The following is a 22,878-nucleotide window of genomic DNA, read 5'->3' as shown; positions in this document are numbered from 1 at the left end:
AATTTTAAACCAAAGATTGTAATAAGAGATGAAAAGGGCATTATATCATAATAAAGAGGTCTACTCAACAAGATCTAACAACTGTAAATATCTATGCCCCCAAGTTGGAGGAAGTCAAATATATAAATCAATTAATAACAAACTTAAAGAAACTCATTAATAATAATACAATAATACTAGGGGACTTTAACAGCTCACTTATAGCAATGGACAGATCATCTAAGCAGAGATAAACAAGGAAACAATGGCTTTAACTGACACACTGGACCAGATAGATTTAATAGAGTGCACATGGTACATTCTCCAGAAGGGAACACATACTGGGTCACAAATCATGCTTCAACATGTACTTAAAGATTGAGATCACACCATGCATATTTTCAGACTACAATGCTACAAAATTTGAAGTCAACCACAAGAAAAACTTTGGGAAGACCACGAATACAGGTTAGGAGGTTAAAGAACATCCTACTAAAGAATGAATGGGTTAACCAGGAAATTAAAGAAGAAATTTTAAAAATACATGGAAGCAAATAAAAATGAAAACACGACAGTACAAAAGTTTAGGATGCAGCAAAGGCAATCATAAAAGAAAAGTATACTGAAATACAGGCCTACATCAAGAAACAAGAAAATTTTCAAATACACAACCTAATCTTACACCTAAAGGAGCTAGGAAAATAACAGCAAATAAAGCCCAAAACCAACAAAAGAGAAATAAAGATTACAGCAGAAATAAATGATACTGAAATCAAAAAGCCAGTAGAACAGATCAATAAAACTAAGAGCTAGTCTTTCAAAGTATTAAAAAAATTGATAAACCCCTAGCCAGACTTATCAAAAAGGAAAGAGAAAGGCCCCAAACAAAATAATGAATAAAAGAGGAGCAATCACAACCAACGCCACAGAAAAACAAAGAATTATAAGAGAATATTATGAGTAATTATATGCCAGCAAATTGGGCAATCCAGAAGAAGTGATTAAATTTTTAGAAACATATAAACTACCAAAACTGAAAAAGGAAGAGAGAAAATTTCAACAGACCCATAACCAGCAGAGAAATTCAATTAGTAACCAAAAATTTCCCAAGAAACAAGAGAGTCCAGGGCCAGATGGCTTCCCAGGAGAATTGTACCATACATTTAAAGAAGAATTAATACCTACTCTTCTGAAACTCTTCCAAAAAATAGAAACAGAAGGAAATTTCCAAACTCATTCTATGAGACCAGCATTCCTTTAATTCCAAAATCAGACAAAAACTCCACTAAAAAGATCAGTATCCTTGATGAACCTGCATGCAAAAAATTCTCAAAAATATACTAGCAAGTTGAATTCAATGATACATTAAAAGAATTACTCACCACAGTCAAGTGGGATTTACTCTTGGGCTGCCAACGTGGTTCAATATTTGCAAATCAATCGTGATATACCACATTAATAAAAGAAAAGATAATAACATTATCTTATGTGATATATGTGATATACCACATTAATAAAAGAAAAGAAAAGATCCTGTCAACATACACAGAAAAGCATTTGACAAAATACAGCATCGTTTCTGAATAAAAACCCTAAAGAAAGTCGGGATAGGAGGAACATGCCTCAACATCATAAAAGCCACATATAAAAGGTTCACAGTTAATATCATCCTCAATGGAGCAAAACTGGGAGCTTTTCCTCTGAGGTTAGGAACACAACAAGGATGTCCACTCTCACCACTGTTGTTCAATAGTGTACTGAAAGTCCTACCCTCAGCAATCCAACAACAGAAAGAAATAAATGCATCTAAATTGGCAAGGAAGAAGTCAAACTTTCACTCTTCACAGACAACATGATACTCTATGTGGAAAACCTGAAAGATTACAACAAAAAAATTGCTAGAACTGATACATGGATGCATCAAAGTAGCAGGATGTAAGATCAATCAATATACAGAAATCTGTTACATTTCTATACACCAATAATTAAGCAGAAGAAAATCAAGGAATCAATTCCATTTACAAATGCACTAAAAACCATAAGACACCTAGGAATAAACCTAACCAAAGAAGTAAAAGATCTGTACTTGGTTAAGCATCCAACTCTTGATTTCTGCTCAGGTCATAATCTCACAGTTCTTGAGATTGAGCTCCACATGGGGCTCTTCACTGACAGCTTGGTGCCTGGCTGGGATTCTCTCTCTCCCTCTCTCTCTGCCACTTCCCCACTCATGCTCTCTCTCTCAACAATAAGCAAGCATTTTTTAAAAATCAAAAAATATAGGGGCACCTGGGTGGCTCAGTCGGTTAAGCGTCCGACTTCAGCTCAGGTCACGATCTCGTAGTCCGTGAGTTCGAGCCCCACATCAGGCTCTGGGCTGATGGCTCGGAGCCTGGAGCCTGCTTCCGATTCTGTGTATCCCTCTCTCTCTACCCCTCCCCCATTCATGCTCTGTCTCTCTCTGTCTCAAAAATAAAAATAAACATTAAAAAAAATTTTTTTTTAAATCAAAAAATATAAAACCAGAGAAGTAGAAAAGGGGGAAGGAGCAGAAAAGAAATAAAGCACAAATACAGAAAACAATTACAAACATGGTAGATATTAATTCAATTATACCAATAATTTAAATAAAAATTATCTTTGTAAGCAAATTAAAAGAGAGATTTTCAAAGTAAATTGAAAAACAAGTATATGCTATATAAACAAAAACTCAAAAATACTGACACAGTGGGGTTCAATGTAAAGGGGGAGTAGAAAGACATACCATCTAACACTAATCAAAAGAAAGCTGAAGTAGTTATATTCATTTTAGACAAAATGGACTTCAAAACAAGGAATATTGTTAAGGATAAAGAAGGGCGTTAAATAATGATAAAAGAATTCTCCAAGAAGACATAGCAGTTTTTAATGTGTGTACCTAACAGATATCAAAGTACATAAGGAAAAATTAACAGAAATGCAAGAAAAGAAAAATTCACTAATAGAGTTGGAAACTTCAACAGCCATCTTTCAGTAACTGATGGATCAAGCAGGCAGAAAATAAGTTAGAATATAGGTGACCAAAAACAACACCATCAATCCACTTGAACTAATTGACATTTATAGATTATCCCAGCTAACAAAAGTAAAAAATATTGTCAGGTTCACATAAAATATTCACTAAGACAAACACATTCTAGATCATAAAACACACCATACCAATTTTTAAAATAGAAAGTATGCGAACTACATTCTCAAAAATGATGGTATTAAGCTAGAAATCAAAGGTAGAAAAATAGGTAGAAAATTCCCACACATTTAGAGATAAAATCTAAATAGAGCACAGTTCAAAGAAGAAATTACAAATTACAAATTACAAATTTTAAATATAGTATACAAATGAAAGCACAACTAATCAAATCTTATGAGATGCAGCAAGAGAAGTGCTTGCAAAAAATGTTATAGCACTAAATGTTTTGGAAAACAAGATATAAATCATTAATCTAATATCACACCTCAGGAAACTGGAGAAAGAAGAGCAATTAAAACTTAAATCAAGGAGAATAAAGAAATAGCAAAAATTAGAGAAATAAAACAAACAGAAAAACAATTGAGAAAATTAACCAAACCCAGTGCTGGCTCTTTGAAATGATTAAAAAAACTGATAAACTTCTAACCAGACTAATCAAGAGAAAAAGAAAGAAAAATTGCCAATATTGGAAACAAAGGAAGATGACTGTACTAATCGCATGTACATTAAAGGGATCATTAAAGAAAATGATGAAAAATTCTACGTCTACAAGTTTGAAAATCTAGATAAAATAGACTAATTCCTACTAAATTTCTACTAAAACTCACACAAAAGAAATCAATCATCTTAATAGGCCTAGATCTATTAAGGAAATTGAATCAGTAATTAATAAATTTCTAAAAAAAGCACCAGGCTGAAACAGGTTCATTCTACTCAACATTTAAGGAAACAAATTATATCAATTGTCTACAAGATCTTCCAGAAAACAGAAGCAAAGGCAAAACTTCCTAACCCATTCTATGAGGCTAGCATAGTGTAATACCAAAACCAAAGACATAACAATAATAGAAAACTAGAAACCAGTAACTCTCAAAAACTTAATGAAAACATTCTCAACAGAATATTAATCAAATTAAAAAATGTATAAAAAGAATTTAATACCAAAAACTATCTAATTTATTCTAGGTATGCAAAGCTAGTTCAATATTTGAAAATTAATTAATATAATCAATCATATCACCAGTCTAAAGAAAAAAGGTCATATCAATAGATTCAGGAAAATCATTTGAAAAAATCCAACATTCATTCCTGAGAAACTCTCAGTAAACTAGCAATAGAGAGGAGCTTCTTCAACTTGATAAATAGCAACTAGATGCTTTTCCCCTCAGCATCTAATAAATAAAGAGAAACTAGATGCTTTTCCCCTCAGATCAGGAACAAGGGAAGGATGTCCCCTCTTACCACTCCTATGCAACATTGTATTGGAAGACCTAGTTAATGCAATATGACAGTTAAAAAGAAGTAATATTTACTCATATTGAGAATAAAGACATAAAACTATCTATATTCACAGAAGACCATCATAGTCTTATGTAGAAAATTCTGAAAAATTGACAAAAACAACCTCCTAAAACTGAAAAGCAATTATAATAAGGATTCAGAACACAGGACAATTGCTATCAGTTGCTTTTCTATATACCACAAGTAAACAGAATTTGAAATTTAAAACATATAATGCCATCTATAATAGCACTAAAAACAATGAGTTACATAGATGTGATTCTAACAACATATATACACAATGTATAAGCAGAAACTTCAAAAAATCTAACAAAAATCAAATGAAAGGATATTCTATGTTGACAGATTTGAAAACTTGATTTTGTTACTATGTCCATTATTCTCAACTAGATCTATAGATTGATTCAAGGTTAATCAAAACACCCAAAAGTTTTCTGTAAATACTGACAAAATAATTCTAAAGTTTATATGGAAAGAGAAAAGACCCAGACTAGCCAACACAATACAGAAGAGGAAGGAGGTGAGAGAAGGGGAGAAAGAAGAGGCAAGGCAATGGGGAGAGGGAAAGAAGTGGAGAAGGAATGGGAAGAAAAACAATGACAATAATACAGTTGGAGGATTCATGCTACTAATTCCAAGACTTATTTCAAAGTGATTAAAATCTAATGATAGCACCGTACCGACAAAAGAATAGAAACACAGATCAATGGAATAAACTATTTAGTCCAAAAATAGACACATACAAATGAAGTCAACTGAGTTTTGATAAAAACCAAAAGCAACTCATTGAAGAAATTATAGTCTTTTCAACAAATGGTACTTAAACAATATGTACATCCATATGTTCATAAAATGAATCTAGACATAGACTTTACATCTTTCACAAAGATCAAAATTGATCATAAACTTTAATGTAAAATACAAAACCGCAAAATTTCTAGAAGCAAACACAGGAAAAAATCTACGTGACATGAATTTAGCAATGAATTTTAATATATAACACCAAAGCACAATCCATGAAATAAAAAGTGTTAAATTGGACTTCAGTAAAATTATAAACTTCAGGGTGCCTGGGTGGCTCAGTCGGTTGAGCGTCCGACTTTGGCTCAGTTCTCCCAGTTCATAAGTTCAGGTTCTGCATCGGGCTCTGTGCTGACTGGTTGCTCAGAGACTGGAGCCTGCTTAGGATTCTGTGTCTCCTTCTCTCTCTGATCCTCCCCAGCTTGCGCTCTCTGTCTCTCAAAAATGAATAAATGTAAAAAAATTATAAACTCCTGCTCTGCAAAAGGGACTGTTAGGAGAATTAAAAGACATGCCACAGATTTAGCAAAATATATGCAGAATACATATTCGATTAGGGACTTATATCCAAGGTATATAAAGAACACTTAAAACTCAACAATAAGAACACAACCAAATAAAGTTTAAAATGCGTAAAAGATCTGAATGGATGCCTCACCAAAAAAGATAAACATGTGGAATAAGCAGATGAAAAGATGCTCAACATCATCTGTCATTAGAGAATTACAAATACTACAACAAGATGACTCTATACACCTATTAGAATGGCTAAAAATCCAAAACACAATACCACATGCTAGCAAGGATATGGAGCAACAAGAATTCTCATTTATTCCTGGTGGAAATGCAAAATCGTACAGCCATTTTGGAAGACAATTTGGCAGATTCTTACAAAGCTAAAAATAGTCCCATTTGATCCAGCAATTGTTCTCTTAAGTATTTTCTCACCTGTATTGAAACCAAGGAAATCTGTATGCAAATTTTTATATCAGCTTTCTTCATAATCATAAAAACTGAAAGTGACCACGATGTCCTTTAATAGGTGAATGGATAAACAAATCAGTACAAACATGCAATGTAATATTATTCAGCAATTTTTAAAAAATGAGCTATTAAGTGGCTAAAAGACATGGAGGACACTTAAGTACATACAGCTTAGTAAATGAAGACTGCCTGAAAGGACTGTGTGTGTGTGTGTGTGTGTGTGTGTGTGTATAAAAGTATAATTATATGACATTCTAGAAAAGGCAAACTATAGAGGTGGTAATAACATCAGTGGTTGCAAGATGCTCAGGGAAAACGGGAGAAGGTTGAATATATGAAGCACAGGATTCTTATGATGGTGAAACTATTCTTTATCAAACTGTAGTGGTGGAATACAAGATATTATGCATTTGTTAAAAACAACACAAATTTACAGCACAAAGAATGAACCTTAGTGTATGCAAGTTTTTAAAATCACGTTTTTAGAGTTCAGAGGATCCCAAGAGGGAATGAAGACTATAATGAAATCATCTAATTCTATTATAAATGTATGAAACAACTTCAGTGAAACAACTTGAATGAAGACAGTTGAGGGACAAAAGGGTTACCTAAATAATTATGGAAATGAGTACATTTCCATATGAGTACAAGAGTACATGAGTACAAGACTAAAGACAAAAAGAATTACACATAAACACTATATTCTAGTTGATAAAGTTGCTTCCCTCAGGGATATGGATTAGTAATTCTGATACTAAAATACATGGATGCCAGAATTGAACAAATAAGTAAAGGGAGAGTAGGAGCCAAGTTTCTCAGTGTTTGGTTAGAAATTCATAAATAAACAACAGGAGGAACGACCCATACAGTGATGAATTACAGTTGGAGACATCAAGATGAATTCATATTTATCTTAATATAGATACAAATAGGTAAATATTTATAAATATTTGTAGATATTTTTATAGACGTGGGTTAGTATATAAACATATATTTCCTTGCTATGTTAGCTGAGCAAGCCTAGAAGCAACCACAGTCCAATAGCAATGAGCACACCTAGTATTCATATTTTGGTTCCTAATATAATAAAATGAAAATGGAAAAATGGCTGATTCTAGAACTGGGGCATAAAGTATATGAGTCTGGAGTAACAAGTAAAGAAGTGTTTAAAATTCCTTAAAGTCTATAATGTTGGGGTATGCTAAAGGGATACAGAAGCCAGTGAAAGAGTTCATGACAACCAAAGTTAGAACAAAAAGAGCAACAAAATAATAAACTAGAATTAGATTATAATCCAAGGTGTGAAATAAGATTTTATGAGTCCATATTATTACAAATAAATTATTGATTCAATGAGTCAATGAATAAATACATAAATAAATAAATGGGGAAGAGATAAATCTCCTTTGCAAATAAATTCCAAATAATTTCTAAAGATACTCTGCCTTTAAGGAGGTAGAGCATAAATTTCCACTCTTTACATGTAGGCTGTGCATAATGACTCCCTCCAAAGAGAACAGTATGGAAAAGTAGAAGAAATAGTAACTTTATAGTGGAATAACCTGACAAACACTACCTCAGCCAAGTGCCCAGAGTCAGTATCAACAGCATTAAATCATATTGATAGCAATGTACCCTTGAAATGATGGAAGAGCACTTTACCTCTATTATCATCTTCCACAAAACTCATACCCACAGTCCAATCATGAGAAAAACATCAAGTTCCAATAGAAGAACATCCTACAAAATGTTTGACCAGGGAGCCCTCCAAATTGTGAAAGCTATTAAAAACAACAAATCTAAGAAAATGTCAAAGCCAAGTGCCTAGGAAGATATGACAATTAAATGTAACATGGTATCCTGGATTGGATCCTGGAACAGAAAAAGAAAAGTAAAAACTAAGGAAATCCAAATAAATTATGGACTTTAACAATAAAGTCTGTACTATCTTTCATTTATTCTGTAAATTGAAAACTGTTTTTAAAAATTAGTCTATTAAATAAATAACCCAAATAAAGAATAGTAAAATACACCAATAGACATTTCAATGAACAGTTTATATACAGATGGCTATTAAACACATGAAAAGATGTCCAACAAGATGAGACAGGAGGGAATTGTAAATTAAAACCACAATGACAGGAAAAGAATAGTGAACCCTGATTTAGACTCCCATAGATAAAGTCAATCAATATTTAACAAAGATCAATGGAAATACAATGGAGCAAAGACTGTCTTTAACAAATTGTATTAGAACTGGACATCCACATGAAAAAAATTCAATCTAGACAAAGACCTTATGCCTTTCACAAAAACTAACTCAACATGGATCATAGACCTATACACAAAACATAAAACATAAAACTACAAAACTTCTAGAAGATAACATAGGACAAATCTAGGTGAACCTTGGATATGGTGACACTTTTTTAAATGCAACACCAAAGGCATAATCTATAAAAGAAATCATTGATAATCCGGACTTAATTAAAATAAAAAATTTCTGCTTTGTGAAAGACAATATCAAGAGAATTAAAAGATGAGCCACAGACTGGGAGAAAACATTTGCTCAAGAAACATTTGATAAAGGATGGTTATCCAAAATCAAAAAGAATTCATTTTTTTTATTTGTATTTATTTTTGAGAGAGAGCAAGAGAGAGACAGAGTATGAGTGGGGGAGGGCAGAGAGAGAGGGAGACACAGAATCCAAAGCAGGCTCCAGGCTCTGAGCTATCCACGCAGAGCCCAACACAGGGCTCAAACTCACAAACCACGAGACCATGACTGAGCCGAAGTTGGACGCTTAACCAACTGAGCCACCCAGGCACCTCTAAAATCAAAAAGAACTCTTCAAACTCAATAAGAACAATAAAAAAACAAACAATCCAGTAAAAAAAAAAAGGGGGGGGGGCAGAGAGCTTAATGGACGTCTCACCAAAGAAGATACACAGAGGGCAAATAAGCGTATAAAAAGATGTTCCACATCATATGTAATTAGGGAAACACAAACTAAAACAATAAAGACATACAACTATACACTTATTAGTATGGCCAAATCTGGAACACAAAAAACACCAAATGTGGGTGAGGATGTAGATCAACAGGAATTCTCACTGTTAGTGGGAATGTAAAATGGTACAGCCACTTTGGAAGATAGGGCAATTTGGGAGTTTCTCAAAAAACTAAAAATATTCTTATCATAGGATCCAGTAACCTTGGTATTTAACCAAAAGAGTTGAAAACATATGTCCACACCTACATGTGGATGTTTATATTTAGAGAAGTTTTATTCATAATTGCGAAAACTTAGAAGCAACCAAGATGTCAGTCTGTAAGTGAAGAGATAATATGAAATGTTGAAATGAAACAGTGAAATGAAATGGAATAACCTTAAATACATATTACTAAGTGAAAGAAGCCAATCTGCAAAGGCTACATACTGTGTGATTCTAACTATATGACATTCTGGAAAAAACTACAAAAACAGTAATAAGACAGTAGTTAGTAGGGTGAAATAGAGGCAGAGATGAAAAGGCAGAGTATAGTGGATTTTTAGGGCAGTCACTACTCTGTATGATAATTATGGATATATGTCATTATACACTTTGTCCGAATCAATGACAATATCTTGGTTCTGAATTTGTATTATAGTTTTGAAAGATGTTACTACCATTGGGTGAAACTGGGTAGGGAATATGTGGGATCCCTCTGTATTATACATTATAACTGCACATGAATCTATAGTTATCCATTTTTTTATGCCCCTTGGCCTAGCACGGGGCAGCCCAGATAGGGCTGGATTCTGCAAAATTTTAATAAAAATAACTAAATTAGAATGTCTAATTCTGATCAAGGTAAAATATCCTCTTTTCTCCCAAGTCCTCTGCTTACAACTAAAAACCCTAATGAATAGCACATAGTTGGAAGCTGGAAAGATGGCAAAGTAGGATCCTAAGCTCATCTTGTCCCACAGATACAAGTAGATAACACTCACATCAGCATAAACAACCCAGAAAATGAGCTGAAGACTGGCAGAACAAACTCCACAACTAAAGGTAGAAAAGAGGCCACACTGAAGAGGGTAGGAAGGGTGAAGTCACAGATTTGGAGTGAAATGGACCATCGCCTCTCATGGTAGAGAACAATCCAGTGGCATAAAGAAGAGTGAAAAATAGACTGTCACACTGGGGAGTCCACACAGGAAAGAGGAATGCCTATAATATTTGGCTTTGAAAGTGAGAGAGAACAAATCTCGTGAATTCTTACAACCAGTGAGACTTAAAGCCTAGACATTTTTTAGTCAGTAGTCTCCACTCTGTGAGGCCCAGAGGCATCAGGAAATGAAGTCACTGCCCTTAAAGAGACAGCCCAAGAAACATCAGTGGAAATACAGTGTGGATGCAGCAGTTTGAAAAATGCCAGGGGCAGACAGGAAGGAGAGTTATTTACTCATCTCAGAAAGTGGCTTGGAGAGGCAGGGATCATGGAAGATACCTCCAGTAACAAAGGAGCTGGCAGGCAACACTTCCTTCCCCAGCTCTAACACCCCCCACCCCCGCAAAAACACATGGCCACTTGCATGAACCAGCATGGTGCCTACACTAGCTATCTAACCTGCTTACACCAAGCCCCATCTACCTGCACTTCAGCTGATCTGTCTTTCCCACTTTCCTTAGTTCCAGTGCTGCAAGACTCCTCCCCTAGAAGTCCTACAAAAACCCCACCAAGTCCCCATCTCCTGACCTGCACATTTTGTGGAACCTCAGTTCTAGTGGCAGCAGCAGGCCTCATTTCACAAGACCTGTGCACACTTTTTTAAAATGTACCCCACCTGGCTGGGGATAAAACACTGCCCACAACAGGCAAAGAGAACCTCTAAAGATGACTGGTATGAAGGATAAAAGCCAGGACTCAACAGCAAGGCACACACAATGCACATAAGAGATACCCCTGAAGTGACAGGTCTTAGGCAAAATGGGAGCCCACACTACAGGGCACTATAAGACTTCTTCTTCATAAAGTCAATACTTTCAAGAACAGGAGATATAGCTGACTTTTCTAATACACAGGAACAGACACAGAGAGTTAGACAAAATGAGGAGATAGAAGAACAACAAAACAAATGAAAGAACAGAACAAAACAACAGAAAGAGACCTAAACAAAATGGATACAGGTACTATGCCAGAGAGAGAATTTAAAGTAATGATCATAAAGGTACTCACTGGACTTGAGAAAAGAGTGGTGGACATCAGTTAGACCCTTAACAAAGAGATAAAAAAGAACCAATCAGAGATAAAAGAACACAATAAATGAAATTAAAAATATACTTGATGGAATAAATAGCAGGCTAGAGGAAGCAAAGGAATGAATTAATGACCTGGAAGACAGAGTAATGGAAAGTAATAAAGCTGAACAAGGGAGACAAAAAAGAATTATGTAAAATAAGAACAGACTTAGGAAGCTCAACAACTCTAACAAGCATGGTAACATTCGCATTATAGGGATCCCAGAAGGACAGAGTGAAAAAGAAATATTTATTGGAAGAAATAATAGCTAAAAACTTCCCTAATCTGGGGAAGGAAACAGAAATCCAGATCCAAGAGGGACAGAGATTCCCCCAATAAAATTAATCCAAGGAAACAGTTTTTTAAACTAAAGAAAGCAGCAAGAGAAAAGGAGAGTTACATACTTAAAAGGCTACCAGCAGATTTTTCAGCAGAAACTCTGCAGGCCAGATGAGAATAGCATGATATATTCAAAGTGCTAAAAGGAAAAAATCTGCAGCCAAGAATCCTCTATCCAGAAAGGCTATCATTCAAAATAAAAGGAGAGATAAAGTGTTTCTCAAACAAACAAAAACTAAAGGAATTCATGACTACTAAACCAGTCCTACAAAAATATTAAAGGGAACCCTTTGAATAGAAAGGAAACAACATCAGTGAGAGTATAAAAAGGTGGAAGCACAGAATTGGTTAAAAAAAAAAAAAGTAAGTATATCTGTAAAAATCAGTCAAGGAATTCAAGAAATGAAAGGGTATAAAATATGACACCATGTACCTAAGTACATGGGTAGGAGAGGAGTAAAGAATAGATTCAAAGTTAAGTGACCATCAACTTAATGTAGGCTGCTATATCAAGAAAATGTTATATACAAACCTAATAGTAACCACAAATCAAAACCACTAATAGATATGCAAAGAATAAAGAGAAAGGAATACAAGTATGTCAGTAAAGCAAGCCAACAATCCATGAAAGAGATCAAGAGAAGAAAGGATCAGAGGAAAACCACAAAAACAATGACAAAACCGGTAACAAAATGACCATAAATACATATCTATCAGTAATTACTTTGAATGAAAATGGACCAAATGCTTCAATCAAAAGACAGAGTATATATAAAAAAAAAAGACAGGGTGACAGAGTATATTAAAAAAACAAGACCCATCTATTTGCTGCCTATAAGAGATTCATTTCAGACCTAAAGATACCTGCGGATTGAAAGTGAAGGGATGGAGAAATATCCATCATACAAATGGATGTCAAAAGTAAGCTAGAGTAGCAATACTTATATCAGACAAAATTGACTTTAAAACACAGACTGTAACAAGAGACAAAAGGACACAGTACAATATACAGGGGGCAATGCAACAAGAAGATATACATTGGTAAGTATTTATGGGCCCAACAAGACAGTATTCAAATACATAAAACAGTTAATAACAAAATAAAGGAACTAATCAATATTAATACAATAGTAGGGAACATTAACATCCCACTTACATTAATGGATATATCATCCAAACCAAAAATCAGTAAGGAAACAGTGCTTGAATGACACATTGGACCAAACGTATTTAACAGATATATTCAGAACATTCCATCCTAAAACAGCAGAAAACACATTCTTTTCAGGTGCACATGGAGTATTCTCTAGAAGAAATCACATATTAGCTCACAAAACAAGCCTCAACAAATTCAAGAAAATTGAAGTCATAACCTGCATCTTTTCTGACCACAATGCTATGAAACTAGAAGTCAACCACAAGAAAAAATTGAAAATAACAAAAATACATAGAGGTTAAATAACATGGTACTAAACAATAAATGGGTCAACCAGGAAATAAAAGAACAAATAAAACAGTACATGGAAACAAATGAAAATGAAAGCACTATAATCCAAAACCTAATGCAGCAAAAATAATTCTAAGAGGAAAATTAATAGCAATACAGCAATACAGAAGCAAGAAAAATCTAAAAGAAAAAAAAACCTAACCTTACACCTAAAGGAGCTAGAAAAAGAACAACCAACAAAACCCAAAACCTGCAGAAAGAAGGATATAATAAAAAATTAGAGCAGAAATAAATGATATAGAAACTTCAGAAAATCAATAGAACAGATTAATAAAACCAAGAGCTGACCCTTTGAAAAGATAAACAAAATTCATAAACCTCTAGCCATACTCAAAAAAAAATAGAGAGAGAAAGGACTGAAATAGATAAAATCAGAAATGGAAGAGGAGTAATAAGAATGAACACTACAGAAATACAAACTATTGTTAAGAGAATACTATGAAAAAAATATACATCAACAAATTGGACAACCTAGAAGAAATGGTTAAAGTACTAGAAACATATAACCTCCCAAAGGTAAAGCTAGAAAAAACAGAAAATTTGAACAAACTGATTAGAAGCAAAGAAATGGAACCAATAACCCAAAAACTCCAAACAAACAAAAGGATCAGATGGCTTCACAGGCCATTTGTATCAAACATTTAAAGACGAGTTAATACCTATTCTTCTCAAACTATTCCAAAAAATAAAAAAGGAAAAACTTCCAAATTGAGGCTAACATTACTCTGATATCAAAGCCAGATAAAGATACAATAAAAAAAGAGAACTACCGGCCAAAAACTCTGATGAACACGGATGCAAAAAATCTCAATAAAATACTAGCAAATCCAACCCAACAATACATTAAAAGAATCATTCAACACAATCAAGTGGGATTTATTCCTGAGTTAAAGGGTGGTTCAATAATCACAAATCAATCAATAAGAGAAAGGATAAAAACTATATGATCATTTCAATATATGAAGAAAAGCATTTGCAAAGTACAACATTCACTCATGATAAAAATCCTCAACAAAGCAGATCTAGAGGGAACATGCCTCAACAAAATAAAGGCCTTATATGAAAGGCCAACATCATTATCCAACAACATACTCAATAGGGAAAAACTGAGAGCTTTTCCCCTAAGATCAGGAACAAGACAAGGATGTCCACTCGCATCCAAATTGGTAAGGAAGAAGTATTTCAGAGGAAATGATACTATATAATAGAAAAACCTAGACACTAGTGTCTCACTAGACACTAATAGAAACAGCAAAAGACAACTAGAACTGATAAATGAATTCAGTAAACTTGTAGGATATAAAATCAATGTACAGAAATCTGTTGCATTTCTATACACTAATAATGAAGCAGCAGAAAGAGAAATTAAGAAAAAATCTCAATTACAACTGCACCAAAAATAAATAAATATATATATATATATATCTCAGGAATAAACTTAACCAAAATGAAAGACTTGTACTCTGAAAACTATAAAACACTAATGAAAGAAATCGAAGATGACACAGAAAGATACTCATGCTTATGAATTAGAAGAATATTGGTAAAATGACTATACTACCCAAAGCAATCTATACATTTAATGTAATCTATATCAAAATAACAGCAGTATCTTTCACAGAGCTAGAACAAATAATAGTAAAATTTGTACAGAACCACAAAAGAACTGAAAAAGACAAAGAAATCTTGAAAGAAAACCAAAACTGGATGTATCACAATTACAGCCTTCAACTTATATAACAAAGCTGTAGTAATCAAAACAGTGTGGTACTGGCACAAAAACAGACACACAGATCAATGGAACAGAATAGAAAGCACAGAAATAAACCCACGATTATATGGTCAAATAATCTTCAAAAAAGCAGCAAAGTATATACAATGGGAAAAAAGTCTCTTCAACAAGTGGTACTGGGAAAACTGGACAGCTACGTGCAAAAAAATAAAACTGGGCCACTTTCTTACACCATGCACAAAATAAACTCAAATGGATTAAAGACCTAAACTTGAAACAGGAAATCATAAAAATCCCAGAAGAGAAAACAGGCAGTAATTTCTTTGACAATGGCCTTAGCAACATTTTTCTAGATATTCTCCTGAGGCAAGGGTAATATAAGCAAAAATAAACTACTGGAACTTCGTCAAAATAAAATGCTTCTGCAGAGTGAAGGAAACAATCAACACAACTAAAAAACTAAAACAACAACCTATGTAATGGGAGAAGATATTTGCAAATGACATATCCAATAACAGGTATTTAAAACATATAAAAACTTCATATAACTCGACATCCAAAAACAAATAATCCAGTTTAAAAATGGGCACAATTTATGAATAGACGTTTCTCCAAGAAGACATACAGAGGGCCAACAGACACATGAAAAGATGCTCAACATCACTCATCAACAGGGAATTACAAATCAAAACCACAATGAGATATCACCTCACACCTGTCAGAATGGCTAAAACGAACAACACAAAAAACAAAAGGTGTTAGCGAGGATGTAGAGAAAGGGGAACCCTTTTGCACTGTTAGTGGAAATGCAAACTGATACAGCCTTTGTGAAAAATGGTATGAAGATTCCTCAAAAAGTTAAAAATAGAACTATCCAGAGATTCAGCAATTACATTACTAGGTTTTTACCCAAAGGACACAAGAATAGTAATTCATAAAGGATACATGCACCCCCAGGTTTTTTCCAGCATTATCCACAACAGCTTAATTATGGAAACAGCCCAAGTGTCCACTGACCAATGAATGGATGTGGTAATATATATACATACAATCGAATATTTCTCAGCCATAAAAAAAGAATGAAATCATGCCATTTGCAATGACATGGATGGAGTTAGAGAATATTATGGTAAGTGAAATAAGTCAGAGGAAGACAAATACCATGTGATTTCATTCAAATGTGAAATTTAAGAAACAAATAAAGGGCACCTGGGTGGTGCAGTCAGTTGAGCATCCAATTCTTGATTTTGGCTCAGGTCATGATCTCACGGTTCATAGAATTGGGCCCTGCATTGTGCTCTGTGCTGAAAACATGGAGCCTGCTTGGGGGATTCTCTCTTGCCCTCCCTCTCTCTCTCTCTCTCTCTCTCTCTGCCCTTACCTTACTCATGCTCTCACTCTCTGTCTCATAATAAATAAGTAAACATTTTTTTTAAAAAGAAACAAAAGAAATGCACAAAAGGAAAAAAAAGAGAAAGACAAACTAAGAAATAGATTCTTAACCATAGATAACTGATGATTACCAGAAGGGAGGTAGGAAGGGGGATGGTTGAAATAGAAGATGGGTAGTAAGGAGTGCACTTGTCGTGATGAACACTTGGTAACATATGCAATTGTTGAATCACTATATTGTACACCTAAAACCAATATTACACTATATGCTAACTATCCTGGAATTTTAAAAAAAATGTTTATGACTAAACCTAACAAAAATGTGGAAGACCTCCTTAGAGAATTTATAAATGTTATTTAGAGAAATCAAAGAAGACCTAAGGAAATGGAGGGATATAATATATGCCATTGTTCATCAACTGAATGAATCAATGTTGTCATTGTCCATGACAATGAACCAATATTGTCATCCCCCATCTTCGTGGAATATGTTAGTTCTCCCCAAACTAATCTACAAATTCAAAATAATTCTTTTTTTTTTTTTCTTATTTATTGTGTAACTGGAGGTTTGAACCTCTTAATCTCATTTACTTATTTGGCCCATCCCTGCCCTTCCCTGGCAACCACTAGTTTGTTCTTTGTATTTATAAGTCTATTTCTCTTTTGTTTTCTCTTTTAGACTTCATATGTAAGTGATATCATATTGTATTTGTCTGACTTATTTTTATTTAGCATAACACCCTCTAGGTCCATCCATGCTATCACAAATGGTAAGAGTTCTTTCTTTTCATGGCTGAGCAATATTCTATTGTGTGTGTGTCTGTGTGTGTGTGTGTGTGTGTGTGTGTGTTTCATAACTCGGCTATTATAAATGTTACAGTGAATATAAGGATCCATATATCTTTTCAGATCAGTACGTCAAATTAAAATATCAGGAAATCTGTCTGTGGAATTTGACAAGCTATTTCTAAAATCTAAGTGGAAATAAAAAAGTTAAATTTAAGCAAGTGAATTAAAGTAGAACGGTTAATCAAATTGAAGAATATTCACTAAGTTGAATACTACATAACAGTGAAAGTAATAAACTATACCTACATGCAACCTGGCTGAAATTACAAATATAACATTGAGCAAAAGAAGCTATACATAAACAACTGTATATGTATGGTATCACTTTTATAACTGCCCAAAGAACAGGCAAACTAATCTTTAGTGTTTGAAATCAGGATAGTATTATACCTGGGGTTAGTGATTGAAAGATAAAACGGAGTGGGGGGGTAGTTTCCATAGTTCTAGTAATTTTATGTTTCTTGTTTTTTGTGTTTGTTACATGGGTATAAAATTATTTCACGTGTACACTAAATATTTACATAGTTTATTTTTTTAATGTAGCTTTTTAAAATGTTCATTTATTTATTTTGAGAGAGAGAGCACATGCTCACACACACAAGTGGGGGAGAGGCAGAGAGAGAGAGAGAGAGAGAGAGAGAGAGAGAGAGAGAGAGAGAGAATCCCAAGCAGGCTCCATGCTGTCAGTGCAGAGCCCAACATGGGGCTCAATCCCACCAACCATGAGATCATGACCTGAGTCAAAATCAAGAGTGGGATGCTTAACCCACTGAGCCATGCAGGCGCCCCAATATGTGTGTTTGTTTAAAGATTTTATTTTTAAATAATCTCTACACCCAACAGGGGGCTCGAACCCACAACACTGAGATCAAGAGTCACATGCTTCACCAACTGAGCCAGCCAGGCACCCCTACACAGTTCCTTGATTTGGTAACATTTACACACATACCAAAAGAGTAAGTAAAATAAAATAGAATAAGGAAGCTTTTTATGTACTAATAAGGAATAATCTTTAGAATAAATTATAAAGAGAGTGAAAAAAGTACAAAAGTGTAAAACATGCTATAATTTGTGTAACAAAAATATGTATTTTCATATTTGCTTATATATACATAAGGAAGAAAATTATGTTACATGTATTTGCCTATATATGTACATAATGAAGCTCTGGAAAGATATAATAAATTAATAAGTAACATTGCTTGCCTCTACTGAGGAGAACTAAATGTCCAAGGAAGAAGAGTGGAAGAAAGATCCTTCATTGTATATACAACTTACATCTTTTGAATGTTAAACCAGCTAAATATGAATTATTCAAGAAAATTCTTAAATAAACAGAATTCAAATTACCTTTATAATGCAATACTACCTTTCAAATTGGGGGTACAAACTTCCCCAAAAGCCAACTCTGATGAATCAAGTTTGCTAGATATTTCATAAATTATAGGGTTCTTAAAATACTACTTCCCTGCAACTTAGCTAATATTCCTTAGAAGTACCCTGATGATATTAATTATCAGAACACCACAGATAGAAAAAATAAACTCTGATATAAGTATAAATAATTTAACATCTTTATGTCATAGTCTACCTATTGAATTTTACTTGAGAACCATATAAAACAATTCTATGCTTTACCCAACTTTGTACAATTTATGATCAGTGATAGCAAGGACTAAAATATAAATAACTTATTTTACTCATTTTCAGATCATGCATCACAGAGATCAAAACAGTTGCTCTTCCATATTTAGCTTTAAAATTAGATTTTAAGGGAATCCAAGGATAATTCCCCAGAAGCAGCTGAAATATCTAAACCTATTTCTCAACAGTTACTGCCTCAAAGATTTTAAGACCAAAGGTTGAAGTTGCCCTAATAAAAAAATAACCTAAAATTTTATAGCATAAAATATATAAATTAAATATATATTTGGCATAAGCATAAGAATATATAGAAATTTACATAGTGAAATGACTAATTTAAGAAGGTTTAGAGTTCCAAAAAGTGCTTGATTAAATATTCTCCTTTACAGACTTAAGGCTTCTATTTATCATAAGTTTAAAAATATTTCCCCCCATACAAGAGAATGTGATAGTTGATGATTATTTCAAGTCAAGATAATTTATTTTCAAATTCAAGATGATGAATTTATCTTTGTCAACCACATAGATACCACATTTTTGTCGGCATTAAAATAAGCAGTGCCTATACAATTCCTATGATTTAAACTTATCCAAAATCTGCCGGCTTGCTCTTTTATGTTGCTAACAGTTAAATGTACTTCAGTTGAGATAATAAAAGTGTAATTGGAAATCATCACCATCATTTCTTTCCCCCACTCCACAAAGGGCCATGAGAGGAGCCAGAACATTTCCTTCAACATTCCAACTGTAAGGGGGGAAAGCCTATTCTGTCCATCTACACAGAAGTGTAGGGCCAGATCTACTCAGTCCATTCAAAAAACAAACAAACAAAATCTTACAAACAGTGAAAGAGAAAAAATCAGTATGTCAATATCTGAGTACATGATATTTTTAGTGGTAAAAAACAGGAATAGTATAACAACTCTTGACTGATCTTTAAATTTTTCAAAATCCTGAAACTCCTGTTGTATTACTTTAAAATTTAAGATAATATAACCAAAATTAGATCTAAATAAATTCTATCTAGTTTTAGCAAACATCTAAAATATATATTCTCTCCTCTCAAAATATACTAGGTATAATAAAAATTTCCATTGATGCCAAATCCTAAAATACTGTAGAAATAATACTCATGAATATTACTCAGAATATTGAGGATTAATTATTTAAATAGTATAGTATGCACCCAAACAGAAAAAGAAAAAGCTTCAGGTAAAAAAAAAAAAAAAAAAAAAAAAAGAATGTCTGCATAACTGCCATCCTATTTTCGCACATAGCTATAAAAACAGATTCACTTCATTAAGCTCTGCCCATATAGTGATGATTACATATTAAAGTATTACTATTCAACAATGTAAGTACTATCTTGAGTTCTCAGCAATGACTGCCTGCCTCCATTATTCACCTACCTCAATTTGAATAGTACTTGCTAATCTGTGTAAATTTACTTCTCAGGGGTTTCTTTTCCTTTCATTAACATCAAATTTTCCTGTGAAGGCCCTTCTCATTCACTGCAAAGAGTTAGATTGTTTTCCAAATAATAAACAAATATCAGGTTATTTTATAGTTAAATTACAGAGACAGATAAAGAAATACAAACTTTATCTCCAGGTGGATTATCAATTGAGTAGATGTGAATTATGTTCTAGGACTAACTGAATACAACATTAGAAACATTAAAATTTGGTAGTTAGAAATAAAACCTATTAATTTTTCCCATTTCCATTCAATTTTCTCTTTCTCATTATTAATATTTCATTCTAAAATGAGGGAATCTAAATTCTGATCAAACTGTCATTTTTGAAAACATTTAGCTTGAATGTGTAGTACTGCTCAACAAATATTTTTGGAATCTAAAACTTTCTCCTGCTATTTTTTCATGTAAAAATATTTAAGCAAAAGACTGAAAATGTAAGACACAATTGCCATGATCAAAAGGTATAAAAATACATTTAGTATTTACTTGACTTTCAAATTTTAGGGCGTTTTCAGCACCCTGGCCTAGGGGAAGGAACACATTGTTGTAGTGCCAGTTTACAGTGAGAATAAAAATGTTAGGAGTTCCCCATTAGATGATTAAATCTATATCAGTTATGAATTTTCTATGAAATAAACTATAAAAACAAGGCTAACATTAAGTTATTTCTAGATATTAAGATTATGAAAAAAATAGTCTTTCAAGGTTAACCTTGAAACCTAACCTTCCTTCTCAGGAAATACTTTTTTCATACATTAAGAAATTGTTTAACTCAGACATTCTTACCGTTCTCGATTAAATTTAAGAGAATGAAGAATAGCTGGCCTTTTTTGTCTAAGGTTCCATAAATGAAGTGTATCATCAGAACTCGCACTAACCAAGGCACCCTGAAACAAAAAGAAGACAAAGTAAGTGAGTGACTTCCTTAAGAGTTTTTTGTTAGGCAAAACCAACAAGCTGATTTGCTATATTTTACACTACTTTAAGAGTTACTTGTATCTATATAACCTAGAAATATAAAGAAAACTATTGTACATACTTCAATCAGGAGGGCTAAGAATGCTGAATAGAAGAAGCAAGTGAACTACTGCTAGTCAGGATGACTAGCTCAAGGAATATGCATTTGCCACTGGAGAGAAATAATAATTGTAGCATCATACGGATATTAAAAATTTTTTGTAGGGGCACCTGGGTGGCTCATTCAGGTAAGTGTCCAACTCTTGATTTTGGCTCAGGTCATGACCTTGCAGTCATGTGATTGAGCCCCACATCAGGCTCTGTGCTGACAGTGCAGAGCCTACTTGGGATTCTCTCTCTCCTTCTCTTTCTGCTCCTCTCCTGCTCATGCGCTCTCTCTCTCAAAGTAAATAAATAAACACTAAAAAAAAACCTTAGAAAAAAATTTTTTATATTTTCTTTGGGAAAAACTAGGTTTAATTTTCTCACTTCTACTATTTGCATACATACTATGTAGCTTTCCAGAAAAGAAAATATCCAACCAAGTTTTAAAATTGCAATCCGGTCATATTTTATATTTTATATTCATATTTTACCATTTGTAAAGATTCTCTGTACAGTTGGAAATTATATATATTTTCTAAAAAGTACATGTGGTATAATTTATTTTCAAGAATTAACTAGTTTCAAGAAGCTTCATCTGTGATAAAAGAAAACACCTTTAATAAAACATTTCTCCAATTAGAATTCAGTATAACTACAAAAATAATACAAAGATTTTTTTTTACATTATGTCCAAATACAAATAAATTATATTTCAAATACACTAGTATGTTTTCTACCTTTTAATATGGCAGATACCATAAGGGCAGATAACTAGCTGCCATGTATGATTTCATAGATATGTATGCTTAAACTATTTACGTGAGCTAGGAACATCTTAAACTATGTCAGAAGTTTTACCATTATAGGTTTCCCAGCTGAAAATGCCAGATCTTGCAGAATCATCATACCCTGAGATATCTAAAATTCTTTTCATATTTTCCAAAGTACTCTGTTACAAGTAACCTTTCATAGTTTATAATATCAACTGCAGATATCAATATGATTATCCCATTTAGATGATCAGATTAACTATAATGAAATTCCCAGAATTTATTTCTTCATTAGGGATTAAAAAAGAGAAGATAGAAATTGTTATAGAAGAACATTTAGATTCCTAAGACAAAAATGCTCATGTATCCTATCATGCTTCTCCTCATATTGTATACCTGTGATTTCAGGCTCAAAGAATAGCTTTTAAAACATCAATCATAATCCAAGAGTATATCCATTAAAATATGTTTAAAATGTATATAATTTGCACATTTATATATGAGTATATAAATACACATGATTA

The 22,878-nt window shown here is 33.2% G+C and overlaps 1 protein-coding gene across 1 annotated transcript in view; it reads right to left on the bottom strand.

Annotated features, from left to right (window-relative positions):
- The window catches only part of STXBP5L (syntaxin binding protein 5L), a 386,205-nt gene that overhangs the window by 274,644 nt on the left and 88,683 nt on the right, over positions 1–22,878 (bottom strand). The window contains 1 exon segment of the mRNA XM_045036998.1: positions 21,309–21,409. Coding sequence (XP_044892933.1) covers positions 21,309–21,409 — 101 coding nt within the window.

This window comes from Felis catus, chromosome C2 (assembly GCF_018350175.1).
Source record: "Felis catus isolate Fca126 chromosome C2, F.catus_Fca126_mat1.0, whole genome shotgun sequence".
Lineage (NCBI taxonomy): Eukaryota > Metazoa > Chordata > Mammalia > Carnivora > Felidae > Felis > Felis catus.
This window is presented reverse-complemented; position numbering and strand designations above follow the sequence as displayed.